This window comes from Hyperolius riggenbachi, chromosome 3, assembly GCF_040937935.1.
Source record: "Hyperolius riggenbachi isolate aHypRig1 chromosome 3, aHypRig1.pri, whole genome shotgun sequence".
In the NCBI taxonomy this organism is placed as follows: domain Eukaryota; kingdom Metazoa; phylum Chordata; class Amphibia; order Anura; family Hyperoliidae; genus Hyperolius; species Hyperolius riggenbachi.
Genome location: NC_090648.1, coordinates 232807847 through 232835797, shown reverse-complemented (window position 1 = coordinate 232835797; position 27951 = coordinate 232807847). Strand labels below are relative to the sequence as shown.

At 43.9% G+C, this 27951-nt stretch overlaps 1 protein-coding gene across 6 annotated transcripts in view; it reads left to right on the top strand.

Moving 5' to 3' along the window:
- The window catches only part of CCDC136 (coiled-coil domain containing 136), a 106326-nt gene that overhangs the window by 39219 nt on the left and 39156 nt on the right, over positions 1-27951 (top strand). For all 6 annotated transcript variants that reach the window (XM_068275942.1, XM_068275943.1, XM_068275940.1 and 3 more), the window contains exons 3-4: positions 21611-21802; positions 24473-24547. In XM_068275942.1, the coding sequence (XP_068132043.1) occupies positions 21611-21802; positions 24473-24547 (267 nt within the window). The remainder of the gene's footprint in view (positions 1-21610; positions 21803-24472; positions 24548-27951) is intronic.

Below are 27951 nucleotides of genomic sequence, written 5' to 3'. Positions count from 1 at the left end.
TGAACACTTTAAACTGTATAAACAAATAAATACAAAATTAAAACGTTGTATTATATATAAACACAGAAAACGAGTGACCGAACAGATAGATCTTTGTTGAGGGGCAGGATTAGCAAAGATTTAGAATGTTAATACTTGTCTGACTAATTTAACTGTAGACAAGTGTAAATGCAATAAATTACATATAACAGCATGTGGTGCAGACCTCAAAGACTCATCTGGATAATGTATTAATTTTTTTTGTTGAATTTTAAGCTTTCCATTTGTCTAAGCTTCACTAATTATGCTTTTGGATAATGAATGTAATACCTACTGTATATGTGCTGTCATTTTTTGCATTTTTGGTGATTGCTTGTTGGGCCTCATAGAGCTCTCTCCATATTGGTTACCTGACATGAGTCGTGCTACCTTTTGCTTGATGACTATCCAGAATGACAGTTTTTTCTGTTACATGTAGAATAGGGATGAACAAAGCTGAGCAGAGAAGCATGAAGCACTGTTCAGAGAGTGAGAATGCATGCTGGCCTTCAGTGAGTTTTATTTTGCTGCATTGCAGAACCTGATGTATTATTCATCAGAATTATAAAAAGATATTTAGCTACGTCACACTGTTGCTTGTGATAACCCAGAATTATTCTTCCCTATATCCTAGTAATATTATGCTTGTTTGCTGTGGGAATATAGATTGTCCCCTACAGATCAGTGTATAACTTGCTGCAGGGTATATCTAGGAAACAGTAAAGCAACTCAGTTTTTGTAATCTAATAGCATCCTGTATTTATTCCATAAGATTTGTTTGCTAGTCTCCATCTCCACATTGGCTGCAGCTGTAGAGTTGAGCTATTGCTACATCTATTAGACATTAATATCGTATTGGCTTTGATGTGTTGCTGAGTGCGGAGAGCACCTTTTTAAGCTGTGATGGATTGGTTTGAGTAACTGTTCTTAACTGTATTTTGGAATACATCCAAAAGAATTTGGTTTTGGTGGTGGCACACTGGGTGCCAAGAGCTCAGCCTTTAATGTGTACCCAGGTGACATGTTACACGATGAGATAAATAGGTGTATGTACAGTCCAAAACTTATTAATAACTAGACTGTTTTATTATTTGTTTATATTGCTGCCTGAAAGAGTTACTTTTCAGGCATGCAAGTGAAAGCTTCTGTCTTGTTGTCGGGAACGTAGTAAACCTCACTGATAAGCAAATTATAGCCATAAAAGTTTTCCTGGCAGAATAGAACTTCTGAGGGCAAGGGAAAGATAGAAAAAGGTCAATAGTTCATGTATTTTAACTCTGGGGTACTCACTAGACTGTCATTAAGCAATAACAATAAAACATTCAATCTACTACTGTAAGTGTTTAAATATAAAATTAAACCATGGCATATCTTAAAAAGTCAGTCTTAGGAGTAGGAAGATAAATACAATTGTTTATCACATCAGTTTATTTTCACCTCAGGTATACTTTAATGCATAGATACAGAGCCAGGGATGAAGACAATGAAAGAGTGATATGGATTAGGGTTATAAATTAGGATTAGTCATTGTTTGGAAATGTGTTGTAGTTATGTTAGCGGTAGGTTAGTTTTATTTAGGGTTTGAAGGTAATGGTTAGACATCAGAAAGGTATTAATGTTGGGGGAGGTCAGGCCTCAGGAAGCAGTTGACATTGAAGCACAGCACGGTGGCGTAGTGGTTAATGTTGGGGGAGGTCAGGCATCAGGAAGCAGATGACATTGAAGCACAGCACGGTGGCGTAGTGGTTAATGTTGGGGGAGGTCAGGCATCAGGAAGCAGATGACATTGAAGCACAGCACGGTGGCGTAGTGGTTAATGTTGGGGGAGGTCAGGCATCAGGAAGCAGATGACATTAAAGCACAGCACGGTGGCGTAGTGGTTAATGTTGGGGGAGGTCAGGCATCAGGAAGCAGATGACATTGAAGCACAGCACGGTGGCGTAGTGGTTAGCGCTCTCGCTTTGCAGCGCTGGGTCCCTGGTTCGAACCCCAGCCAGGTCAACATCTGCAAGGAGTTTGTATGTTCTCCCCGTGTCTGCATGGGTTTCCCCCCACATCCCAAAAACATACAGATAAGTTAATTGGCTTCCCCCTAAAATTGGCCCTAGACTATGACTATATGCACTACACGATACATACTGTACATGGACAAATGACTATGGTAGGGACTAGGTTGTGAACCCCATTGAGGGACAGTTAGTGACAAGACAATATATACTCTGTACAGCGCAGCGTAATATGGTGGCGCTATATAAATACTTAAATACATAAGAAGAGGTTACGGTTAGGTATCAGAAAAGAGTTAACAAAGCGGGAGGACAAGGAGAAAATAGGCTTGGTCTTGATAGCGGTATTGGAGTAGGTTGAGTTTAAGAAAGGGTTGGCATTAGTGGGTAGAGATAAGCAAATTGCATGCAGCTTGGATGCTGCCCATTTTGATTGGCCCAATGTTAAATAAAATTGGAAAAAGGGCATAGAAGGAAGTCTGGCACTATAGTGTTTAATGTTCAAAAAATAGTATCGCATCAAGTGGGTATATAGTGCATCAGCAAAACTTGATAAACAACAATTTGATCAAGCAGTGAAAGACACAAACCAACATGGTATCTTGATACTTAGCTGGGTGCTGGTGGGAGGTGGCGGAGGTGGGTGCCAAGAGGTGCACGGCCTAACGACCGTTTCGCATGGCTTGCGCCAGGCTTTCTCAAAGGTGAAATGTGCAACAGTGCTGGAAAGGCAGCGGAGCGTTTTTAAAAGTGCAGTAAACAGCACTTCCGGTCCGCCGTTATAAGCCACGCCCCCTCCGGAAGTTACAAAACTCATGCCCTATGACCTGAGAGCATTGTGGAACGCAAATGGTACGCATGCAAAGGCCGCGTGTACGCGTCAAAAATGACGTAAGCGCACGCGGACTCATCATACCCACAGCTCGCACAACGCTCCCAGAACGCGGATATGCCGCATGAAGAAACGCATAAATGCGTAAGAACGACGCGCACAAGCGTCAAAAATGACGCAAGCACGTGCTATCCAAATAGCATGCAAAAAAGTACCTGCATCGCATGGAGCTACTGTACGTTGCTCAAGTCATGCGTACCGGTGGTTGCAATAAAAAACCCCTTAGCCCACCCGCTCGTCAAAGGCGAGCAGAGAAAGGCCCAGGGTAAACAGCCATCAGTAGGCAAGATATGGCAAAGGCCTAGCAGGACTAGATATGGAAAATTATCTCATATCAGGCTTATTAGCCTTAGAGTATTATGGCAATATCTTGTGGGGCAAGGAAGGAGAGTTGATAGCACCGGAGGGGGATTGGGTGAAGAGAGGAATAGTGAACCCAAAGGTGTGAAAGTGAGCAAGAGGGAGGGGTGATATAAAAGAGGTGGGTACACTAGAGAGAGTAGAAGTGGGAGCAGTGGACAGTATTCCAAAGAGAGGTAATTGATTCAGTCCCAACACGGCATCCATCTAAAATAAAGAAACATATCAATGAATTTAAATATTTAATAATGCTCATCGAAGGGCGATTAGGAATAATTATATCAAAGGATGTAAATTGCCGTGCTGGGGATGAAAGGGCAACAAGTGGCGGCCAGGGGTGGGGGCACAAAGGATCCCCAACCAGGAACACGGAGAGAAACTAAGGATCAAGGAAGCATGCAAGATCTACGTAGTCATTTAGACCCAAAGGACCCATAGCATCCGTGCGTAGGATCCAGAGCGCTTCTTGTCTGAGCAAGAGTTTTTTTCTATCGCCTCCTCTGCGAGGAGTATTGCAAATGTCGATACATGCATAAGACAAAAGATTGGGGTTGCTTTGATGGAAAGTCGACATATGCTCGACGATCCTTGGGCAACCTTTGTTTTTGGGAAGCAGGCGAACGTGTTCCAAGACGCGTTCCTTCACCATTCTGGTGGTTTTGCCGACGTAAAAACGTTTGCATGGACACCACAAAGCATAAACCACAAATTTGGTTCTGCATGTGGCAAAAAAAGAAACGTTATGATGGATCGAACCTAAAGTGTAAGACTTACCGGTTTTCATAAACTGGCAGGCTTTACAAAAGCCACATTTATGATTACCAGATGAGGTGAGATCATTCAGCCAAGTGCGCTGTGGATGCTCGCGAAAGTCGCTGTGTACCAAAAGGTCACCAATAGTTGGTGCTCTCTTAAAAGCGATTAAAGGTTGAGAGGGTAAGGATTCTTTCAGGAGTGGATCTTCTAAAAGTAGGGACCAGTTCCTACTAAAAGCCCATTTGATCTGACTGCTATTTCAGAAAATAAAACAGAGTTCAGTAAGCTAGTATCTGAAGAACACTTTAAAAACTCAGTTGACAAAATCGATAAAAAGCTAGCAACAGTACAAGATAATATTAAAGCACGAAAGCTACAAAAATTCCTTCGTGATAAAGAAGACTATAAGTTTGGAAGAATCTTTTCCTGGGCACAACTTTACGGTTCCAAACCCAAGGCGAAACCCAATTCACCTAAACAACCAAGGGGTTACTGGACCACTGATTCTGAGTCAAGTGGGGAAGACGTCCCTAATCCGCGCCCCAAGCATACCCCAAAGAAGAAAAAACCTCAAACCAATCCAGCTGGTGCCCCTTTAGGCGGCGCATCAGGAGAGGAAGAGGGAGAAAAGGGCAGAAGGGTGACCTGGGAAGACAAATCGAGAGGAAAAAACAAGAAGAGGAAAGTAACCTACTAGAAACCATGCCTTCTAACATCAAGACCAGTGTGGTAAATCTGACCACTGTAGAATTACCAGATGGGGTGGAAAGCTTACTTAACAAAGGCCTGAACTTTTCTTTGACACAACAATTCGACTACTCTCGATTCAAGGTGGATCTTTATAAGGGAATCAGGAAACTGAATATCCAACATTATTTTGGAAAAATGAAGGCAGAGCAGCCCCTGTCCTTAAAAAACCCAGAAGAATTTGATATGAAATCAGTAGGAACACTTGGTTTCAGCACTATGGGCTCATGGAAGGAGACACAACTTGAAGAAATCACAGCTCTGAATGAACTTCTGGTTGATTCAGCATTGGTTGCTGTACCAATGACTGAAGATATTAAATTTAAACCATGCAAATCGATTATGCCTTTTCCCACTCAAGCAGGTTCCTGCATTGACCACTTTGAAAAACAAGTAGACAATGATATCAAGGCCTTGATCTACCCCACAGTAACTCCCAATCTATCCCCTGTTGAAAGTAATGCTTTGCGGTGGCTGAGAAATCGTCCTGATCTCACCATCCGCAAAGCTGACAAAGGGGGATCAGTGGTAATTCTTTCCACTGAGAAATATAAGATAGAAGCCATGAGACAATTGTCTGATACCTCTACCTACAAACCTCTTAAAAAAGACCCCACTATGAGCTACCACTCTGCCCTAAGATCACTTCTTAGAAGAGGGGTTGAAAAAGGCTTTTTGACCTCAGCCTTGGCAAACAACCTTCTCCCTACCTTCCCAGTCAAGCCTGTTTGGTATTGCCTTCCGAAAATACATAAGTCCCTGACCGATCCCCCAGGCCGACCAATTGTCTCAGGCCTGGGGGCGGTCACGGAAAGGCTGTCACGATACCTGGACCACATCCTCCGACCTTTGCTGCATTATATCCCCTCACACCTCAGCGATACTATTGATGTTTTAGAGGGCCTGGAGTCCTCATCGTGGTGCAGAGGGGATCTGCTGGTGACTATTGATGTAACCAGTCTCTACAGCAGAATTCCACACACAGATGGCATTGGTGCTGTAAGGATGTACCTTGACAGAGAGTCCAACAAGGAGGCTTCTCACAACGCATTTGTGTGTGAATGTCTGGAGTTTATCCTTACTCACAATGCCTTTATGTTTGGGGACACTTGGTACCAGCAGGTCTCAGGTACGGCGATGGGGACCCCAGTAGCTTGTACCTATGCCAATTTGTTCTTGGGAGCCTGGGAAGAAATTTATATTCATTCCCCCAATAACCCTTTCCGCTCGGCTCTGAGGATGTGGTCCAGGTATGTGGATGACATCCTGACCTTTTGGTCGGGAGATATTCCACTCTTGCAGTGCTTTTTAGAATATCTAAATCACAACGAGGTCAATATGCTCTTCACAATGGAATGGTCAACAGAAAGCATTTGCTTTCTTGATCTGGAATTGACCGTTACAGAAGAAGGCATATTGACAAAGAGTTACCGAAAACCCACTGCTTCCAATACCATTCTGCACCGCAAGAGTTACCACCCACAACATGTAACAGATTCTCTCCCCTATGGTCAGTTTCTGCGACTGCGCAGAAATAACACCACGCTCCAGGATTTCCTTAACCAAGCTGAAAATCTAAAACAGAGGCTTCTGAACCGAGGCTATGATGAAAACAAACTTAACTTAGCCATTAAAAAAGCTCTTGATAGAGATAGATCTGACCTTATAAAAAGGAAAAAGCGAGTCAAGTCCACTAAGGGAACAGGAGTCTTCTCTTTTGACTTTTCACCCATGGCCAGTCAGATCAAATGGGCTTTTAGTAGGAACTGGTCCCTACTTTTAGAAGATCCACTCCTGAAAGAATCCTTACCCTCTCAACCTTTAATCGCTTTTAAGAGAGCACCAACTATTGGTGACCTTTTGGTACACAGCGACTTTCGCGAGCATCCACAGCGCACTTGGCTGAATGATCTCACCTCATCTGGTAATCATAAATGTGGCTTTTGTAAAGCCTGCCAGTTTATGAAAACCGGTAAGTCTTACACTTTAGGTTCGATCCATCATAACGTTTCTTTTTTTGCCACATGCAGAACCAAATTTGTGGTTTATGCTTTGTGGTGTCCATGCAAACGTTTTTACGTCGGCAAAACCACCAGAATGGTGAAGGAACGCGTCTTGGAACACGTTCGCCTGCTTCCCAAAAACAAAGGTTGCCCAAGGATCGTCGAGCATATGTCGACTTTCCATCAAAGCAACCCCAATCTTTTGTCTTATGCATGTATCGACATTTGCAATACTCCTCGCAGAGGAGGCGATAGAAAAAAACTCTTGCTCAGACAAGAAGCGCTCTGGATCCTACGCACGGATGCTATGGGTCCTTTGGGTCTAAATGACTACGTAGATCTTGCATGCTTCCTTGATCCTTAGTTTCTCTCCGTGTTCCTGGTTGGGGATCCTTTGTGCCCCCACCCCTGGCCGCCACTTGTTGCCCTTTCATCCCCAGCACGGCAATTTACATCCTTTGATATAATTATTCCTAATCGCCCTTCGATGAGCATTATTAAATATTTAAATTCATTGATATGTTTCTTTATTTTAGATGGATGCCGTGTTGGGACTGAATCAATTACCTCTCTTTGGAATACTGTCCACTGCTCCCACTTCTACTCTCTCTAGTGTACCCACCTCTTTTATATCACCCCTCCCTCTTGCTCACTTTCACACCTTTGGGTTCACTATTCCTCTCTTCACCCAATCCCCCTCCGGTGCTATCAACTCTCCTTCCTTGCCCCACAAGATATTGCCATAATACTCTAAGGCTAATAAGCCTGATATGAGATAATTTTCCATATCTAGTCCTGCTAGGCCTTTGCCATATCTTGCCTACTGATGGCTGTTTACCCTGGGCCTTTCTCTGCTCGCCTTTGACGAGCGGGTGGGCTAAGGGGTTTTTTATTGCAACCACCGGTACGCATGACTTGAGCAACGTACAGTAGCTCCATGCGATGCAGGTACTTTTTTGCATGCTATTTGGATAGCACGTGCTTGCGTCATTTTTGACGCTTGTGCGCGTCGTTCTTACGCATTTATGCGTTTCTTCATGCGGCATATCCGCGTTCTGGGAGCGTTGTGCGAGCTGTGGGTATGATGAGTCCGCGTGCGCTTACGTCATTTTTGACGCGTACACGCGGCCTTTGCATGCGTACCATTTGCGTTCCACAATGCTCTCAGGTCATAGGGCATGAGTTTTGTAACTTCCGGAGGGGGCGTGGCTTATAACGGCGGACCGGAAGTGCTGTTTACTGCACTTTTAAAAACGCTCCGCTGCCTTTCCAGCACTGTTGCACATTTCACCTTTGAGAAAGCCTGGCGCAAGCCATGCGAAACGGTCGTTAGGCCGTGCACCTCTTGGCACCCACCTCCGCCACCTCCCACCAGTACCCAGCTAAGTATCAAGATACCATGTTGGTTTGTGTCTTTCACTGCTTGATCAAATTGTTGTTTATCAAGTTTTGCTGATGCACTATATACCCACTTGATGCGATACTATTTTTTGAACATTAAACACTATAGTGCCAGACTTCCTTCTATGCCTTTTTTCATTGCTGCAGAACCGTTTCCCTTGCCGGTCTTGAGCACATAGTGTACTGGGTATCTGTTGTTGATTTTGGCTTTATAGCTCTGAGTGCCTGCCAGCTCTCCCACACACTTAAATAAAATTGGGTAGGGTAAACATTTCTAGAATATGTGTAATACACCTGGAATGCCTCGAGTGTAGAAACCAAATGTGCAGTAGCTGGATAGTGTACTGGTTAAGCGCTCTGCCTCTGACATAAAAGACCTGGGTGCAAATCTCAGATCTTCTTGTTCAGTAATCCAGCACCTATTCAGTAAGGAGTTTTTGGGCGACATTCCCTAACACTGCTACTGCCTACTGAGTGCGCCCTAATGGCTGCCACACAAGCGCTTTGAGTCCGACATTAGAAAAAAGCTATACAAACACTGGAATTATTATTATTACCCTTCTAGAATATATCATTTTTAATTTATTTATGAACTAACATATTTGAGTATAAAAAAAATAAAGGATAAGGGGAAAATGTGTAGAACATGGCCCAGGTAGGGAGTGCCAGCCTTCTTTAATATTTCAAAGCAGCAGGTGTAAGTTCTATAAGGATTTGAGGTGAAATGATGAATTCTCAAGTTTTTTTTCTACACCACTATGTATTAACCTCCCTGGCGGTCTATTAAAACCGCCAGGGGGCAGCGTAGCACTTACATTTTTTTTTTTTAAATCATGTAGATAGCCTAGCGCTAGCTACATGAAAGCCGCTGTGCAGCGGCATCCCCCTCCCCTTCCGATCGCCTACGGCGATCAGAGCAAACAGGAAATCCCGTTCAGAACGGGATTTCCTGTTTGGCTGCCCCCATCCCAATGGCGATGATCGGGATGACGTAATCGACGTCATCCGCGTCATGGCAACAGGGGAGTCCCGATCCACCCCTTAGCGCTGCCTGGCGCTGATAGGCCAGGCTGCGCAAGGGGTTTGGGGGGGCGGCGCAGAGCAGTGGTGATCGGTATGTACACGCAGCTAGCAAACAAAAAAAAATTATGCAAATCGGCCCACCGGGGCCTGAGAAATCCTCCGCGGCGGCATAGCCCAAACTCAGCTCGGGCTTACCGCCAGAGGGGTTAAAGCTCAGTCAATTGTTATCCATTTGTTCTTTTGCTAAAATAATATGCTATTTGAAGACAAAATAAGTGGGTTTTATTTTGGCTTATAGCTAGCTGTATAGCATCATATAAGAAACATAATTTACGACAGTCATTAAAAATAACCAGGGGCGTAACTAAGAGCCACCGGGCTCCCCTGCAGAAATTCTGAGCGGGCGTCAGGCACTAGAGCGAGAAGTATCCGCGCTGGAACGCACGGAAGGTATGTTTGAGCGGCAGGCAGCGGCAGACAAACATACCTTCCGTGTGTCCGGACGCTTCTCGCTCTAGTGACGGACGCGACTTCCTGTGAAAGTCGCGTCAGTCACTAGAGCGAGAAGTGTCCGTGCTGGAACGCACGGAAGGTATGTTTGTCAGCCGCTGCCTGCCGCTCCACTGCACATATATAGCTACTGAAGCTGGAGGGGAGTGCAGAGGGGAAAGCCCAAGGTGAGGGAGGGGGCCGTCCCCCCTCCCCGCCGAGTGTGGCCATAGCTTTCCCCTCATGCTGCGACCCCTCCAGCCCCCCAAAATGGCCACGAGTGCCCCCCCCCGCGGGAGCAGGGGCAGCATCCCCTATTGTAACGCCCATGAAAATAACAATTTCAATTGCATAGGGGGTGTTAAAGACTGTGGGTTGAAAAAAGAAACCTTAAATAAACTCATTTAACAGGCAGACACAAACCTCAATGACCAATCATGCAACTCTGGAATATTGCTCTATTTACTATAGGGTCTACCTTTTCTATTTAAATACCACTCACTACTGTGATTCTTGTAATGCACATTGTGTATATTTGTATATTTAATAGTGTTATATAACTGAACTGAGATAGTGACCTTTCCTGGTACACAAGCCTGTTTTTTATTTTTCCACACAGTCCTCTTCTTAGCCCTGATGTAGATTTTTGGTGAATCAGAACACAATGTGATATGTTAACCAGGGCTGTGTCCTATTGGTAAGGGCTTCTTATTCAAAAGACTCAGTTGAATAAGGCTAATTATATGAATTATACTGAATGTAAGGCTAATTTTATAATAAAATCTTATAAATAGGATCCATTGGATCCATTGCGGTAAGCAGGCCGTACTTCTCAGCATTTTGTGATAATACCAGCCAGGTGGGTGTGTTTCCCTATCTATTCCTAATAATTGAGGTGACTAAACCTCCTGGATCTGCACCGCAGTGCACGCTGTGGCGTCTATTTCCTGTGGATGTACTTCCACTAGTATTGTACGCAGTGTAGCAGCGCTGCACTTCAATACACAACCAGTCTAGATCATGTTTAATAAAGATACATGGTCTTAAGTGTATATTCAAAGTATAACAAAGTTTATTAAATAGGTTATCAAAGATAAAAGTCTGGGGTAGTGTGGGGTAAATGGGATAGGGGAGATACCAAATAAAGGGAGGAAACGCCCTAAGAGGCGTGAAACGCGTCGGTGGGCGGAGCTATGCCGCGTCTGGCCAGGCCTGTAACCTCTACGCACCTCCGTTACGCTGGAGATACGGAAGACGCTGAGTGCGGAGGAAGGTGTCAGCGGAGACCCGGCAAACAAGCAGACTGGGACGCCAGCCACTCAAGGGTCTGCACACCGCCGCTCATCGCAAACCGCTCTACCACACCAGAAGGCTGATCGGAGATCATAGCAGCAAGCAACAGCGGTGAGATATCAATGTGCTCTGCTGATTGAATACAATACAGGATAAATACAACTGTTAATGTCTATCTGCATGGAGCTGAGGGACTGCTTGCTTGCCTTCCTGCCCTAAAGTTAAAGCATGTACTAATAGCCGCCTAGCACTACTAACTAATTGACTTTTGTTATATACACAGACAAAGCAGCACATACCTGCTAATGGCTTACTTCTGCTAAAGACTGCCTATCAACTAAATCCACGTTCATACTGCGCAGTAACAAGGGACTATATAAGTAGTGCATAGATATAATAATAATCTAGGTTGAATGTGGCGAGTGTGCGTACGTATGGTTTACTAATCAATCAAGCTGGCCAGCAAAGTGATATATGTAGCTCCGCAGTGTGTTTATTGATTTTATTTGGTATCTCCCCTATCCCATTTACCCCACAATACCCCAGACTTTTATCTTTGATAACCTATTTAATAAACTTTGTTATACTTTGAATATACACTTAAGACCATTTATCTTTATTAAACGTGTTTCCCCATCTAGTCTATGGGGGTATTACATCTGCCCCAGGCTACAGCCGGACCACAGCTGGCTACAGTTGTACCACGTGTCCCGCCGCCTATCGCTGCTCCTCGGTCTCTATACACAGTTCTGTGGCCGGAAGAAGCATGGGGATCTCCATTGGGCTGCAAAAGACCATTGGGAATCTTCTCATTGGTTCATGGTGGACCCATGAAAATATTTCCTGTTGCTAGAGAGAATTGGTTTATTGTATCCTATGAAGAGCCCCATGCTCCTGCTGGCCTCTGGGCTGAGTACAGAGGGATCAAGTGGTAGCTATTGGTGGCGAGACACCTGAGTTTCGATCGCGGGCAAACCGGATGGGTAGATATGGAGTGGATGGTACAGATAGCCACAAGCACATGCAAAATGAACGGAACACATCCGCTTAGCAGATGCGCTTATCATGCCCATTTTACTGCGTTTAGAAAGCTGTAGAGAAAAGGAGACACAGAGAGCCCGATATAGTGCAGTATGTACTGGAATGTGGAATAAATGGATAAGTATAAAAATGTTATACTCACAAACCAGGGTTACCTCCAAGGCAACCACTGTATAAGCAGGTGAGGAGTTTAGCCTGTTCTCACTCAGGATTAAGAAGTCGCACTCTGTAGATAGGAAAAAAGGAGGGGGATCCCACTCCACTAAGGGAGGATGTAAGTTTGCATCCAGCCTTTAGAAAGCTGAGCAACAGCTCTTAGCATAGATTACAGCAGAGACGTATACAGAGAAGCGAGTGGAATGCAGATGTTAACCATTTCTGGACTAGCAGTCTCTGCCCCATTAAGGACCAGAGACTGCTGGTACAGCAAAGCGGCGGAAAACAACGCTTACCGACTAATCTTTTTGCAGTCCCATCGCTCTCGCCGGTCACCCTGCTCGCTCCCCGATGCAGGTACCTCTCTCTGCCGTCGCTATGACGGCAGAGCGCTGTGTGCCGGTCAGGAGCCGCTTTCATTAGCTCCTGACCCTGTTAATCAATGTAAGCCAATGTGATTGGCTTAGAGTAATGACAGGGCCAGGAGCCAATGAAAATGGCTCCAGAGCAGCACACAGAGCTCTGCCGTCATATAGACAGCAGAGCGAGTGATCTGCGGCGGGGAGAAAGCGGCGCGATCGGCAGGAGCTGGGAAACCCGGAGACGGGTTTTGAAAGTTACGACCTGTCAGATCCGCACTGCCAAATGCAGGACGAAACTTTCAACTGCGTCGGTCCTGTAGTGGTTAAGCAAAGAGGTAATAAAATATTTGTCACTTGAGACACAAACACAGATCACTTTAAGCAAAGAGGTAATAACATATTTATCACTTGAGACACAAGCACAGATCACTTTAAGCAGAGAGGTAATAAAATATTTCTCACTTGAGACACAAGCACAGATCACTTTAAACCAGGGGTCTCAAACTCAATTTACCTGGGGGGCCGCAGGAGGCAACGTCAGGATGAGGCTGGGCCGCATAAGGAATTTCACAATCACGGCGCATCGCTGCCTCTGCCCGCCCCTCTCACTCTTCCTTCACAGAGAGGGGCGGGGAGAGGCGGCGATCCGTGCGGCGATTGACGTCAGGAGGGGCAGAGCTGAAGCTGAAAGCTCTGCCCCTTCCAGGAAATGCCGGCGGATTGCCCCTTAGGCGATTTGGGAACTCTGCAGCCCTCGTTTAGCTGCGGGATGCGGCGGATTACTTGGGAGCACTGAAGCGAACTATAAGGAAGCTTTTGCCGGCGAGGGCCACAAAATATTGTATCGAGGGCCACAAATGGCCCGCGGGCCGCGAGTTTAAGACCCCTGCTTTAAACAGTACTGAAATATTCGTGTAATGATCGCTGCTGCAGCAGGCATTGCTGGAAGTAGTAGTGCTGCAGCTCAGGTAGTTCTGATCTCTTTTCATGCAAGCTGCATAGCTTTGTCGGCCTTTCCCTGCTGTCAGCTTGTGACTGATTATCATTCACCTGTGTGGGAATCTGCATGTCTGCTCCCATTGGATGACCTCAGTATAAAGATCTGCTTCCTGCAGGGTTTCCTTGGGTTTTCATAGCTTCAGTTAAGCCTGTCTTGCTGTCGCTTCAGCCCCCCATCGTGTTTCTTGTTCTAAAAGATACTTTGCTGGTTTTGCATCATATATTGGTTCATTGCCCATATATATGCATACCAGCACGTTTATTATTTTCCTTGTATTCGTGTTACGTTGATACATCAGTGTCGCTGATGTATACGTACACAAACTGTTTATATCCTGTGTGCAGTTAGTCAGCTTTCCAGCACGTTTTGGTAGTTTGCGCGTATCGTGAGCACCCGTGCTGAGCTAGTATCCTGCTCCTGGTCCTGTTCGTGGATTGCGTTCATCTCTGCAAGGAGATAACGAATCCTTCTGAATCCTGTCCTGTTACCGTTTGTGGATTGCGTTCATCTCTGCGAGGAGATAACGAATCCTTCTGAATCCTGTCCTGTTACCGTTTGTGGATTGCGTTCATCTCTGCGAAGAGATAACGAATCCCTCTGAATCCTGTTCTCTTACTGTTTGTGGATTGCGTTCATCTCTGCGTAGAGATAACGAATCCTTCTGAATCCTGTTCTGTTACCGTTTGTGGATTGCGTTCATCTCTGCGAAGAGATAGCGAATCCTTCTGAGTCCTGTTCCCTGTATTACTCCAGTCCTAGTCAGCGTTCCTGCTTATGTCATATATCGGTTCATTGCCGATATATACATATGTTAGTCAGACGTTACAAATAGTTTCATTGATAGCTGTAATTGTAATACGCTAGGAAAACATACTTATTGTATATTTGTCTGTGTTACGTTCATCTATCTTGATCCTGCTATTTCCTGACTATCCTGTCCGGTCTTTGTGAGGCACGCCATCGCTGCAATCGCATTGGCTGCCTCATTCCAGTCTGTCTTGTTTTGGACGCTTGCTGTCGCTAAGTAGCCGCTAGCTAGCAAGCGTTCATTCTGTCTACCTGTCCTGATCTCCTCAGTTCTGGTTTATGCGCTCAGCGCTACTTTGCGCTGAGACGTTATAACGAAAGCATTGTTTGTGGCTGTCAGATCTGCACCGGCTCTGTGCGCCACAATCTCCTATTGGAGTCAGTCCTCCCCTCCACTATACTAGGGATAGCCTGTTTCCTTGTGCTAGTGTGTGTACCTCCTCCACGCCAGCTCATGCGTTGCATGCTGACTGTGGAGAATACACCACCAAGCCTTACATTATGAAAACCCCATTACCAATCCCCATTGTGGGGGGGGATTCCCAGAAAGTATGACACTGTTAATTATGGTTCCTGTTCCTTTAAGAAATTTGAAGAACTTAACTCTGAAACAGAAAATGAGTTTTTCTCTGAATGTGCCAGGTTCCTGGCCAATCCCGATCTCCAAGCGACTCCTGTTTCAACCTGGGCACTCCAACTAAGTTACATTTTGTTTAAAGGGGAATTATTCCAGTGGGCATTTGATGTTCTCAATCATTCCGATTTGAAAGAGAGACCGCTGGAATTTCTAGCGTTTGTGATCCAAAACTGGTTGCGCATAGATCCATTGCCTTTTCCTCTTAATGAACTCCTGGCAGCAGGCCAATCAGCTTCTCCTTCAATTGCTTGCAAAAATGTTCAGCAAGCAGAAAGTGTTACTGATAATTTTCCTGCAGCCTTGAATAAATCACCAAAAACAGCAGGGTCTAAGGCAAAACGCAAACGTTCTAAGAAACGTGTCCGATCTGCAGAGTCGTTATCCTTAGCGACTGAGACCTATAATGAGATTCTGCCATTAACAGATAATGAAATGCAATTGTCTTTCAGGGGAGTTAAATGGACTTATGAAACTACTAATGAACTTTCCTCCCTGGCTAGGGAAAATAAAGATTTTTGTTTAAAAGAATTATCTGAGTATGATTATGAGGAGATATTACAGAGTATTGAACAAATCAACTTATTTGTGAAGCAAGGAAAGTTTGCATACACTACAGTTCAGCACTTGCTACAGGTATTGGAGATTCTTAGGAATAAGGAATCTGCCAATCACCTGCTAATTAACCCAATATATGTCCCTGCTACAATCATATCTGCAAACCATGATCTGCCTGTTAAGTATGCTTGGAATCCTCCATTTGAGAAAGGAGAGATGGAAGCTCTGGTCAATGAATGGAAGAATGATTCAAGTTCATTTTGTCAATTTTACAGTGCAAAAAGTGAATTAGTATTGAATGCATGCATTAAGTCTGCCTATAACCTAATAAAGACTGGTGTGTGTGGGTATGACTTTGTGGCTCCATTGATTGATGTGTGGGAACTGATTTTGGATGATTTTTATGTGACTCCGAATTCGCAAATTTGGCGTTCTGACCCGCCTGCTTCAGCACCTTTGGCTGATTCAGCAGGTGATTCGGAGCTCTTTTTGTGTTAAATTCCTGCAATTCCACCCTGTACCATGGATAACTCAGTGTTACTTACCAGTAAAACAGAAGCCACTGATACATTCTTAACCTTGCCCTGCGCTAATTTCTCAGCAGAGAATCCAGAGGTCCTGCTGACTTCCGAGTCCAGCCTAGCCAGTACTCATGACTCTTTGTTCAGTGAAACAGACACCAGAAAAATCTTGCCTGCCTCTGCAAACACTTCTGCAGAAATTACCTGTGTTAATAAAGTTCAACTCCTGTCTGATCCAGCAGATGCCAATAGATGCACTACATCAGTTTCCGAGTCCCAGCAATCCTGTCTAGAAACCTCAGAACCCCAGCATCTGAATTTTCCAATTTTACAAATGAATGGTGATTCAGATGCGCAAACATTGTGTCTTGATCTTCCTGTTTCTACACCTCGCTCTAGTTTCGTGAATAACTCAGAGCGTCTGCTATGTGAACCTGAAATCGCAGAATTATTACCTTGTTCAGAAAATGTTCCAGTAAATTTGCCCTGTATCGTGAATAGCTCAGAGCATCTGCTATGTGAACCTGAAATCGCAGAATTATTACCTTGTTCAGAAAATGTTCCAGTAAATTTGCCCTGTACCATGAATTGTGCAGTAGATCTCTCCAATGAAACTCAGGTCACAGAATCATTATGCTGTCCAGCAGGTGCTTCCATGGTTTTGTCCTGCAATATGGACTGTTCAGTGATCCTGTCCAGTGAAGCTGTGGTCGCAGAGTCTTATGCTTCACCCAGTACTTTGGATACTTCAAACCCTCTAGCAGAGGAGTCTGAGGCACTGCTTACCTCAGTTGGTGTTGCAGTAATATTCACTTGTCTAGCAGCTGTTTTGGAATTACAGTCTGCTCTAATAAAACTTGATGAATTTCTGCCCAGCAAAGCAGAAGCCATTGAAATATTGTCCTCGTCAGCAAGTGTGTTAGATACCTTGCCCTGTACACAGTCTGATTTAACCAATGTTGTTGAGTCCCTCTCCAGTGTTGTAACAGCCGAGGAACTCCAGCCCTGTCCTCTGAATGTTTCAGAAGTCTTGCCCTGTAACATGGATAATTCTGATTCTCTGGTCAAAATAATAGAAATCTCAGAATTTCAGTCCGGTCTGATGAGTGTTCCTGAAACCCAGCCCTGTATCCTGAAAGATTCTGGTTCTCTGGCCGCTGTGGCAGAGGTTCCAGAGTCCCCTTCCTGTCCAGGGAATTCCTCAGTTTTGCCTAGTCCAGTGGGGGCTGCTGCAATACTGACTTGTTCTGCAGCACCTCATGAGCTCCAATCCAGTGTATTAGATGAGTCTCTGTCCAGTCCAGAGGTAGTTGTGGAGTCCCTATCTGGTTCAGTGCATACATCAGAAGATTTGTCCTGTCTTGTTAGTGCCCCTGAATCTGATTTGTTACTGACTTTGCTGGAATCAGCGACATCTAAGTCTGATCCTGCATTCTCGTGTAAAAGTCCAGTAGTTGCGAAGTCTAGTCATGATGATTTTTTTTTGGCCAGTCCTGGTTTTGGTCCTGTCTTGGCTGACCCTGAGGCTCACAGTTCCTTGACATGCCCAGAGGTTTCTCTTGTGCCAGTGTGCCCAGATGTTCTTTGTGTGCCAGAATGCCCAAGTGTGTCTAAGGGGTTAGCGTGCTCTGATGCTTCCTTAGTGGGAACATGTTCTGATGTTGCCAGTCTGCCTGCATGCCCAGAGATGGTTCTGGTTCCTGAAAGCCCTGATCTTGATGTTTGTCCTTGTGGCCCTGACTCGGGAATTGCCCTAGGTTCCATAGGGGTTCTTGATAGTTCTCCATGTGAGCCTCAGGGGCATTCTGACCTATGGGGATCTCTTTGGAGCTTCAAGGTGTTCTGGGAGGTCTCTGAGAAAACTTGTCCTGGTGCCTTGGACTGGTTCAACAGTGGGTTTTGTGTTGGTAAAGACAGTCCCGGTGGGCATTGCAAAGGCTTTGGCGTTTTTGAACGGTTCCTGGAAGGCGGTGGGTATTGCTCAGGGAGTTTCGGAGGGCTTTCTTCTGGAAATCATGGTTCTGATGGGTGTCATACTGGGGCTTGTAGTACTGATGGGCATGGTTCTGTAGGTTCTGGTTCTGATGGGTCCAGTCTTGTGGGGACTGATTCTGGAATTCGGTCTTGCCGGGCTGTCCCGGTCATCATGAATTATCAGTCAGACTGTTTTGTTGGGAATTTCAGTTTTGAAAAGCGTCTGGAATCCGCTTTTAAGGGCGGGGGTACTGTAATGATCGCTGCTGCAGCAGGCATTGCTGGAAGTAATAGTGCTGCAGCTCAGGTAGTTCTGATCTCTTTTCATGCAAGCTGCATAGCTTTGTCGGCCTTTCCCTGCTGTCAGCTTGTGACTGATTATCATTCACCTGTGTGGGAATCTGCATGTCTGCTCCCATTGGATGACCTCAGTATAAAGATCTGCTTCCTGCAGGGTTTCCTTGGGTTTTCATAGCTTCAGTTAAGCCTGTCTTGCTGTCGCTTCAGCCCCCCATCGTGTTTCTTGTTCTAAAAGATACTTTGCTGGTTTTGCATCATATATTGGTTCATTGCCCATATATATGCATACCAGCACGTTTATTATTTTCCTTGTATTCGTGTTACGTTGATACATCAGTGTCGCTGATGTATACGTACACAAACTGTTTATATCCTGTGTGCAGTTAGTCAGCTTTCCAGCACGTTTTGGTAGTTTGCGCGTATCGTGAGCACCCATGCTGAGCTAGTATCCTGCTCCTGGTCCTGTTCGTGGATTGCGTTCATCTCTGCGAGGAGATAACGAATCCTTCTGAATCCTGTCCTGTTACCGTTTGTGGATTGCGTTCATCTCTGCGAGGAGATAACGAATCCTTCTGAATCCTGTCCTGTTACCGTTTGTGGATTGCGTTCATCTCTGCGAAGAGATAACGAATCCTTCTGAATCCTGTTCTCTTACTGTTTGTGGATTGCGTTCATCTCTGCGTAGAGATAACGAATCCTTCTGAATCCTGTTCTGTTACCGTTTGTGGATTGCGTTCATCTCTGCGAAGAGATAGCGAATCCTTCTGAGTCCTGTTCCCTGTATTACTCCAGTCCTAGTCAGCGTTCCTGCTTATGTCATATATCGGTTCATTGCCGATATATACATATGTTAGTCAGACGTTACAAATAGTTTCATTGATAGCTGTAATTGTAATACGCTAGGAAAACATACTTGTTGTATATTTGTCTGTGTTACGTTCATCTATCTTGATCCTGCTATTTCCTGACTATCCTGTCCGGTCTTTGTGAGGCACGCCATCGCTGCAATCGCATTGGCTGCCTCATTCCAGTCTGTCTTGTTTTGGACGCTTGCTGTCGCTAAGTAGCCGCTAGCTAGCAAGCGTTCATTCTGTCTACCTGTCCTGATCTCCTCAGTTCTGGTTTATGCGCTCAGCGCTACTTTGCGCTGAGACGTTATAACGAAAGCATTGTTTGTGGCTGTCAGATCTGCACCGGCTCTGTGCGCCACAATCTCCTATTGGAGTCAGTCCTCCCCTCCACTATACTAGGGATAGCCTGTTTCCTTGTGCTAGTGTGTGTACCTCCTCCACGCCAGCTCATGCGTTGCATGCTGACTGTGGAAAATACACCACCAAGCCTTACAATTCGTTTATAGAATCCAACAATCATATTCCTCCTGAAGTTGCTGTTTACCCCTATTTCTTCTTATGGACTGATTCTGAATGCCTACGATGAATATTGAGTATAGTGATGTGTGTACATAAGAAGTTATGGAATTTTAAATAAATATGTATTTTTAGTGCAAAAAATGTTCTAAAATGCTGCAGATTTTCATTAGAACTTTATTAAAATGCCATTAAATTCACGATTGTGGTCCTTTTAATAAATACTGCTATTTTGATTTCACTCACAATTACTGTGGTCATATTAATTATAAACCATTATTATACAGTCAATATCTCAAGTGTTGCAGTTACATTCTAATAACATTTTTCACTTTTTCAAATTTGGGTTATGGGATAGTGTTAGAGGTAGCCAACCTTTGAAACAGCAAGATCTGCAGGCTTGTTCAGGATCTGTGGCTAAATGTATTAGAGGCACATGATCAGTAGGAAAGCCAGGCAACATGCATTATATTAAAATTGGATAATTATGGCAGCATCCATATCCTTCTCAAGGTGTACTTTAATAAATATGCACCATAGTTTAAACAATAAATTCTACACTACCTACCAGATTAGTTGGGAGCAGGAAAAAATGGCGCACAGCTGCGCTAGACCATTATGGCGCCGTCATTCACTTAATGTAAAACGCTATTTAGCGTTTTGAATGGCCATTTTCATGCTGGAGGGAGAAATGCAAGCAGCAAATACCACTATGATTACTGAGTAGCGTTGTAGCACAGTGGTAAAGACAGAGACTTGGGATATGTATTTTGTCACTGGTGCTGGTTCGAATCCAGTCAATGTTGTTTTTTTTTTTTATTACTATTTATTGCAAGATGCGTTGCTATCTATTAATAAAAGTAGTTTAAAAATACTTTAATGAAGTAAAAGTTTTATGCTGTAAAGATCACAACTGCATAACGTATGCTGGGTTACAAATGAAGTGGGCATGCAGAATAAGGATTAGAGAGAAGGAATTACTGGCTGCACATTGACAATAAATGGCGATAGTGATTAGTTAAAGAGAAGAGATTTCTTTTTGACTAATCAATATTGCGATTTATTGTTAGTTTTCAGCCAGTAATTCCTTCTCTCTAATCCTTATTCTGCATTCCCACTTCATTTGTAACCCAACATACGTTATGCAGTTGTGATCTTTACAGCCAGTGCTGGGACAAGGTCCTTCAGCACCCAAGGCTGAGACACCAAAGTGCGCCCCTCCATCCCTCCCCCTCAGCCGTCACACACTGATTGCTACTAGACTAAGAGGTGCCCCAGGGCCCCCAACCTCCCCAATACCTTAATCTCTAGTTATCTGACTTGCAGTCACTGCCATGTATCCCCTTTTCCTATTTCTTTCTGCTTCAAACACAATTGGGAATGACAACTGAATGAATTGTGCGCCCCCTGCTACACTGCGCCCTGAGGCTGGAGCCTCTCCAGCCTCTGCCTCGGCACGGCCCTGTTTACAGCATAAAACTTTTACTTCATTAAAGTATTTTTAAACTACTTTTATTAACAGATAGCAGCGCATCAAGTCTCTAGTAATTTAATAAAGAAAAAAAAAGTAACGTGTAGCAGATTCGAACCTGCAAAAATAATTTACAAGACGAGAACTTTACCACTGAGCTATCCATCTGCACAGTAGAATACACTGCTATTACTTATTGCCCATTATAACTATTAGCAATAGCACCATCTACTGTTTATTTTGTGTTTTAATGTTAAAACATTAAATAGCGTTTTAACATTAAAACGCTATTTAATGTTTTAACATTAAAACGCAAAATAGCGTTTTACACACTAGCGCGGCTCCGTGCGCCATTTTTTCCTGGCGCCATTTTTGACTGTATGCGATTAGTTTATGTTAATCACATCGGTAAATCATTTGTTTATTTTTAGACTCAGAAGATGAAGAGCCACCAGACCTGGAGTCAGAATCTGGGGATGTGCCAAGTGGCTCTGAAAGTGGTCAAAACAGCATGCTTCTGGAGAGCCAGGATTTAAGGACCCAGATCATCCAGCTATTGACAGAGCTGGAGGAGACTCGTGAGCTGGCACTGAAACATGAAGATAGCTTTCTGGAGATGCAAGGTAAATTACATTACATTTTCTGAGCTGAATACTGTCACGGCCTTGCCTACGGCCTCTGTGCAATCACATGAAAATAGCACACAAAAATATGAGTTGGAGGACTCCTTTAACTCTTAAAGAGGAACTCCAGTGAAAATAATGTAATAAAAAAGTGCATCATTTTTACAATAATTATGTATAAATGATTTAGTCAGTGTTTGCTCGTTGTAAAATCTTTTAAATCCCAGATTTACATTCTGACATTTATTACATGGTGACATTTTTACTGTTGGCAGGTGATGTAGCTGCTGCATGGTTTTTTGGCAGTTGGAAACAGCTGTAAACAGTTATTTCCCACAATGCAGCAAGGTTCACAGACAGGAAACTGCCAAGAGTACGTACGTTTCTTGTAGGAGGGGTTTTACCACAATATCAGCCATACAGCTCCCCCCTGATGGTCTGTTTGTGAAAAGGAATAGATTTCTCATGTAAAAGGGCTATCAGCTACTGATTGGGAAAAAGTTCAATTCTTAGTCGGAGTTTCTCTTTAAGCTTGTTTTAACAAAAGCCTGTGTTCATTTCAGCTAAGATCTCTGCTCCACAGGAAAGTATTGTTTTTCTCTCTTGCTCTGGAAAAGGGCAATAAAACTCCCCCAATCAGATTCCCCATTCTATTTCAAACACAAACAGAGAAGTTCAGATACTGGTCGTAAATTCCTTCATAGACCAGAGATTCAATTATTCCAGTACTCTGACAGAGGGAATAATCTATCTTGCCGTAGATGCTAGCCATGTCAAAATTAACAGACAGGCACTAAACCCGAGCTGGAGGTATTTGAACCACCAAGCAATTGTCTACCATCTGCTGTGACAGAGATATTGTTTTATCTGAAATTAAATATGAAAATTCAAATGTGTTTGGTTTACAATTAAAGCAGAGAATGCCAGGAATACGTCTGTAACATTCTCTGTGGGTTCTGATCAACTGACGCCGAGATATGACCATTTCAGGTATTTGATATTCTTTTCTGCCTGTCATGACAAAGGGGTGGAGAAGGGTCATGTGGCAGACACAGCCCATCTCCCCTTACAATCTCCATCCTCCAGCTGAGAAAGGGTTAAAACCTGCTGGACACCGTCTGGGAGGGGGAGAGTCTCCAGCCATTCATATACCATCTAGGAGTGGCTGGTATCCAAGGACTTCTATGCACAGAACTTTCTATAATTTAACTTTTATATCCTCTGTTTTAGACTTACAATTCCGAAGGACATACGGTAACTTGACACACTGCTCATGACATTGTATTCAGTTATTTTCACGCTTATTCCTTTTTTTTTTTTATCGATTTGTTTCAATTGCTATATTTAGTTTATGCATTATTTTTTAAAATAAACGATTAAAAATCATATGTCTAAGTGCTTGTTCTGAAAGCTCTGCAAAGGCTCCAGTCTCCTGAGAGAATGTTATCATATCCGTTTTGATATTAATATTGTTATTTTTTTTATCTCTAGAAAGGTTATGAATGAACCCCTTTTCCTACAACATTTAACTAGAGTTAGACTTTGTGCATTCGCACGCTAAATTGTGAAGTGGTGGCAGCGACCTGGTCTCTACATGAGATCACAGATTGTATCGATTGGACTCACCAACCAATCCAAAAGGCTACTTTCCCTGCAGTGCTGAATTCCTTCAGGGTTCCTTCAGGGCCTGGGCTAAATGGTAAACTGCGGCAAAGAGAGCAGGAATTGGAGGGTGACCGCATTCTGGCACAGATACATCTATGAGCATCTATGATGTAATATACTGTAGATTAATGTGCTCTTATTATGTCTCTTACCATCATATGTATATAGTAGCAGCAGTATTTCAGTTTTTGGCACTTGATTATGTGTGCAGAAGGTAAGTGAATAGTGCATACGTGTTTCTTTCAGGATTCTCCATTTTACAGTCCAAACGTATTAGAACATTGTATATAAATTGCCTAAAAGTGTATCTCATATTATAAGGTAGTAGCAAATGTATTGTATCGACCGCATGGTCATGTGCTGGTCTCAAAACACAGGATAGGTAGGATCAGCTAGTCTGTAAGTGCCTAGGCAAATCACAGTTTCTTACTAGTTCAGTATACCTAGTAACAAGCATCAATTAACTTATCTTATAATGCCAAGCAATTATTCACTGTCCACATGGACTGATATTGATCTAATGCAGTGGTCCTCAAACTAAGGCTCGTGGGCCGAATGTGGCCCCCTGAGGCTTTTTTACCGGCCCCCCACACAGAAAATGTATTACTTATAGATACTGTCAGCTAAATCTTTAAATATTGTTGGTCCACATTTAGAATAGCAGTGCTGGCACCACCCATCCACATGAAAGCCAGAAAGCAGTAATTTTGCTGGTTTCCAATCAAATTCCACATCAGTTGACACTGCTGTCCAATTTGACTGCAGGTTTCCACCTGGGTATGCTTCACTGTCTGGCCCGCAAAGACTTCTACATCATCTTATGCATACTCCGGCCTCCCAGCAGTCTGAATGTGTTGACCCGGCCCTCGACCCAAAATGTTTGAGGACCCCTGATCTAATGCTATTCCTAAGAAGTCTTTTATTTTTGAGAAGCCTTTATGAATGTCTATAAAAGTATTCCATCCACCCATGGAGATAGTCTGACATACTGCCTCTTATTCACAGGTATCCTGGAGGAGGAAAGGTTAGCCAGCGCTCAGCAAGCAGAGATCTTCACTAAGCAGATACAAAGGCTCCAGGGTATGCTGCAGAAACTTGCTCATGTATTGTAAATATTGTCCATTAATTACATTTTGCCATTATTCCGGTATAAATGCATAAACACAATCATGCCATTAACATACTCATGCCAGTGTGAGCACCAATGCCCACCTAAATATTTATGTATGCATTTTGCTGAATGTCTGTGTATTGCTTTCCTGAGGGCTTATTTCAAATTATGCAAATTCGCAGAGTTTCCCTCGCAAACTCTGGTGGGAAATGCAGCCTATTGAAATCAATAGGCTGCCGTGAAATTTGCATCCAGGGAAAAGATCGGATGGCACACTGCATTTTTTCACATACCGCATGGTGCGTCACTCTAGAGAGATTCAGAGGTGTCTCGCATCACAGCTGTGTCGGCATCGCATCTCGCAAAACCGCATGCCAAGCACAGTGGAAACAGGCCGTTACATATTCTTCTTTCAGTTCAGTTTTTAGCAAGTTGTTTCTGAAGGAATATAGGAAAGTTGTGTTTAAAGTAATTTGCCACTGAAAAAGGCTACAGAGTCTGTAAACAAATGGTGATCTGATTCCAGATTGTCCTTTCTCTATTCTCCATTTCTTTAAAACAATGATTGCTAATTTAATAACACCATTTTATAAAAGGCAGTGATATTTTGATCACTGGTTATCAGTGTTTGATTGCAGTACTGTAATTCCACTAAAATGGCAATCCACTACTTCATTCATATGAATAAAGTAATGGATAGAGATAATCAGAAATGCTTATTTCCGACTGAAAGGATTCCATAAGTACAATTACATTTCCAAATGGAATTCTGATTTAGATTGGCATCCCAACTTTTGTGAATTGTAGTCTATTGGGAGGCCCCCTCGGTTTCCTTTCCAAACTAATTACAAAGCCCCTGAACATGCTATTGTTACAGTATGTGTTATAGAGGTCTGTATCCACACTCACTACAGATAAATATGTAAAAAAAAAAAAAAACACGCTTGAAAAAGTATTTCAGTGAAATATTGAGACTAGATAGAAATAAAAGTTTTTATAGCCTGCAGTATAGCGCTGTATGAGGGCCACACTCAATATCCTCAGAATGAGCTTCCCCTGCAATCTCCTCAGGAGGCCACTCGTCAGCACTGATGGGTACCTGCTGGAGTCTTTCTGGTTGAGGGACTTAACAGCAATATGCAATGCCCTATATGGGTGTTGCCCAAATTTGGCATTGCATATTGCTGGCAAGGCCGGATTGGTCCCTTTTTTGCCCCTAGGCCAAGTATATTGGGGCTCGTCTTGCACCAGGTGCACCAGCAACCCTCCCATTCCATGTGCCTCCCCTCTGCCATGTGTATCATTCATGTACTGCAGCTCCTCTCTTTCATGCACAGCTCTCTTGGACATCAGCTTTCCTTTTCATGTGTTGCTCCTCATGTGCCACATGTGTGCCAGAATGGGGGTGTAAGTTGGCTCCAAATGTTATATTGTGGGACCCTTATTCAAGAGGATATCAAATGTGATTCTAAATAAAACAAGATAATTGAAGTCACTCACAAAACCTAACCTACATGTGTGGAAATATTTAACTTTTTCTCTGCCTGTGCACCAGAGACATCAGGTTTTAGAAAAGAGGAGAGGTTATGCCACCTCCATTGTAAGGTACCATGGTCAGATTTATATTATTTTCTCCTCTGGGCCAACTTTCTTGTTGCTTCCTATTCATGTGCAACAGCAGTCCTCCCATTCCATGTGTAGCCTTTTCATCTGTGTTTAACATCTGAGTACAACTACATTTTCTTCAAAGATGCATAAAAGCCACTCAACAAGCTGCCCTATGCAACTCTGACCACTGGCTAATCCATCTCATCCCCACCTACAGAAGGCACCTTCAGACCACCAAGTCAGCCGTAAGGACTGTTAAGAAGTGGATGGAAGAGGCGAAGCTGCATCTACAGGCCTGCTTTGACTGCACCGACTGGTCAGCCCTGGAGACACCCTGTCTAGAGGGATGGACTGTGAACGTCACCTTGTACATTAGCTTCTTTGAGGAGTCATGCATCCCCACAAAGACCTTCAAAGTCTTCCCCAACAACAAACCCTAGTTTAATAGAAAGCTGCACCAGCTCTGGAAGATCAAGGAGGTAGCACATAAGTCTGGCACTTCAGAAGAGTTCAGGGAAGCCAGGAACATCCTAAATCAAGAACTTAGAGATGCTAAGAGGGACTACTCCAACAAGTTGAGCCTCAGCCTCCAGTCCAACAACCCATGCGAGGTCTGGAAAGGCCTTAGGGCAGCCACAAACTTGAGACTCCCCACCCCCCCCAATACAGTACATCCACAAATATTGAACTAGCAGAGAAGCTCACAAGTTTCTACTGTCGGTTCAAGAACCAACCCAACCATTCCAAAGACCAGGCAGCCACACCAAGGGCCTTTCCCCCCTCTCCAGACTAACTGTGACCCCTCAGTGCAGGTAGCAGTCTAACATATTAAGGTATGTCCGGAAGCTCAACCCCAGGAAAGTCTCAGGACTGGATGGTGTTTCCTTGAACTGCATAGGAACTTGCGCAAGCCAGCTGGCCCCTATCCTTACCACCATTTTTTTTATAAATCCCTGATTCCCTTGTGCCTAAAGAAACCCACTACCATCCCAGTCCCAAAAAAGCCATGGGTCACAGTTCTTAACAACTACAGGCCCATTGCCCTAACTTCCACAGTCATGAAGATCTTTGAAAGAATGATTCCTATCCATCTAAAGCGCTCCATCGATGCCTTCCTCGGTCCATTCCAATTCTGGGCAAACAAATTGTCAGGCTTGTGTGGTAATGAAGACACAGCATATTTGAATAGTCACCTGAGGCCTATGTGCTGAGGCAATCCAGTTGAAAGTATAATCACAATAGAGATGCGTGGTCAGACAGGCCGAGATCAGGGCAGGCAGCGTTCATGCAAGGTCCTTTAACAATCCGAGGTTTGGCAACAGGGAATCCACAAGATGCAAAGTCAGGTACAAGCCGGGTCGATAACACAAGATCAGAAGAAGTGTAGTCAGGTTCAATCCGGGTCGGCAACAAGGTATCAGATCTGCAAGAAGCTTGGTCAAGAGACAGACAGAATCTGCAGCAAGACAAGGCGGCCTGCCGAGACCTTACACAAATCTATAGAAGATGTCATCAATATCAGTCTGGCATTCATCACAGAACATCTGGACAGACCTGACACCTATGCCAGGATCCTCTTCCTAAGCTTCAGCTATGCCTTCAACACTTTTTGCCTATACATCCTGCATGGCAACCTCATAAAACTCGGTGTTGACTCCACTCTGTGCATGTGGATCAAGGACTTCCTCATCAACAAAATGCAACTGTTCAAGTTTGGCAGCTGCTCCTCCAGCATAGGAACCACCAACATACATACAGTATACAG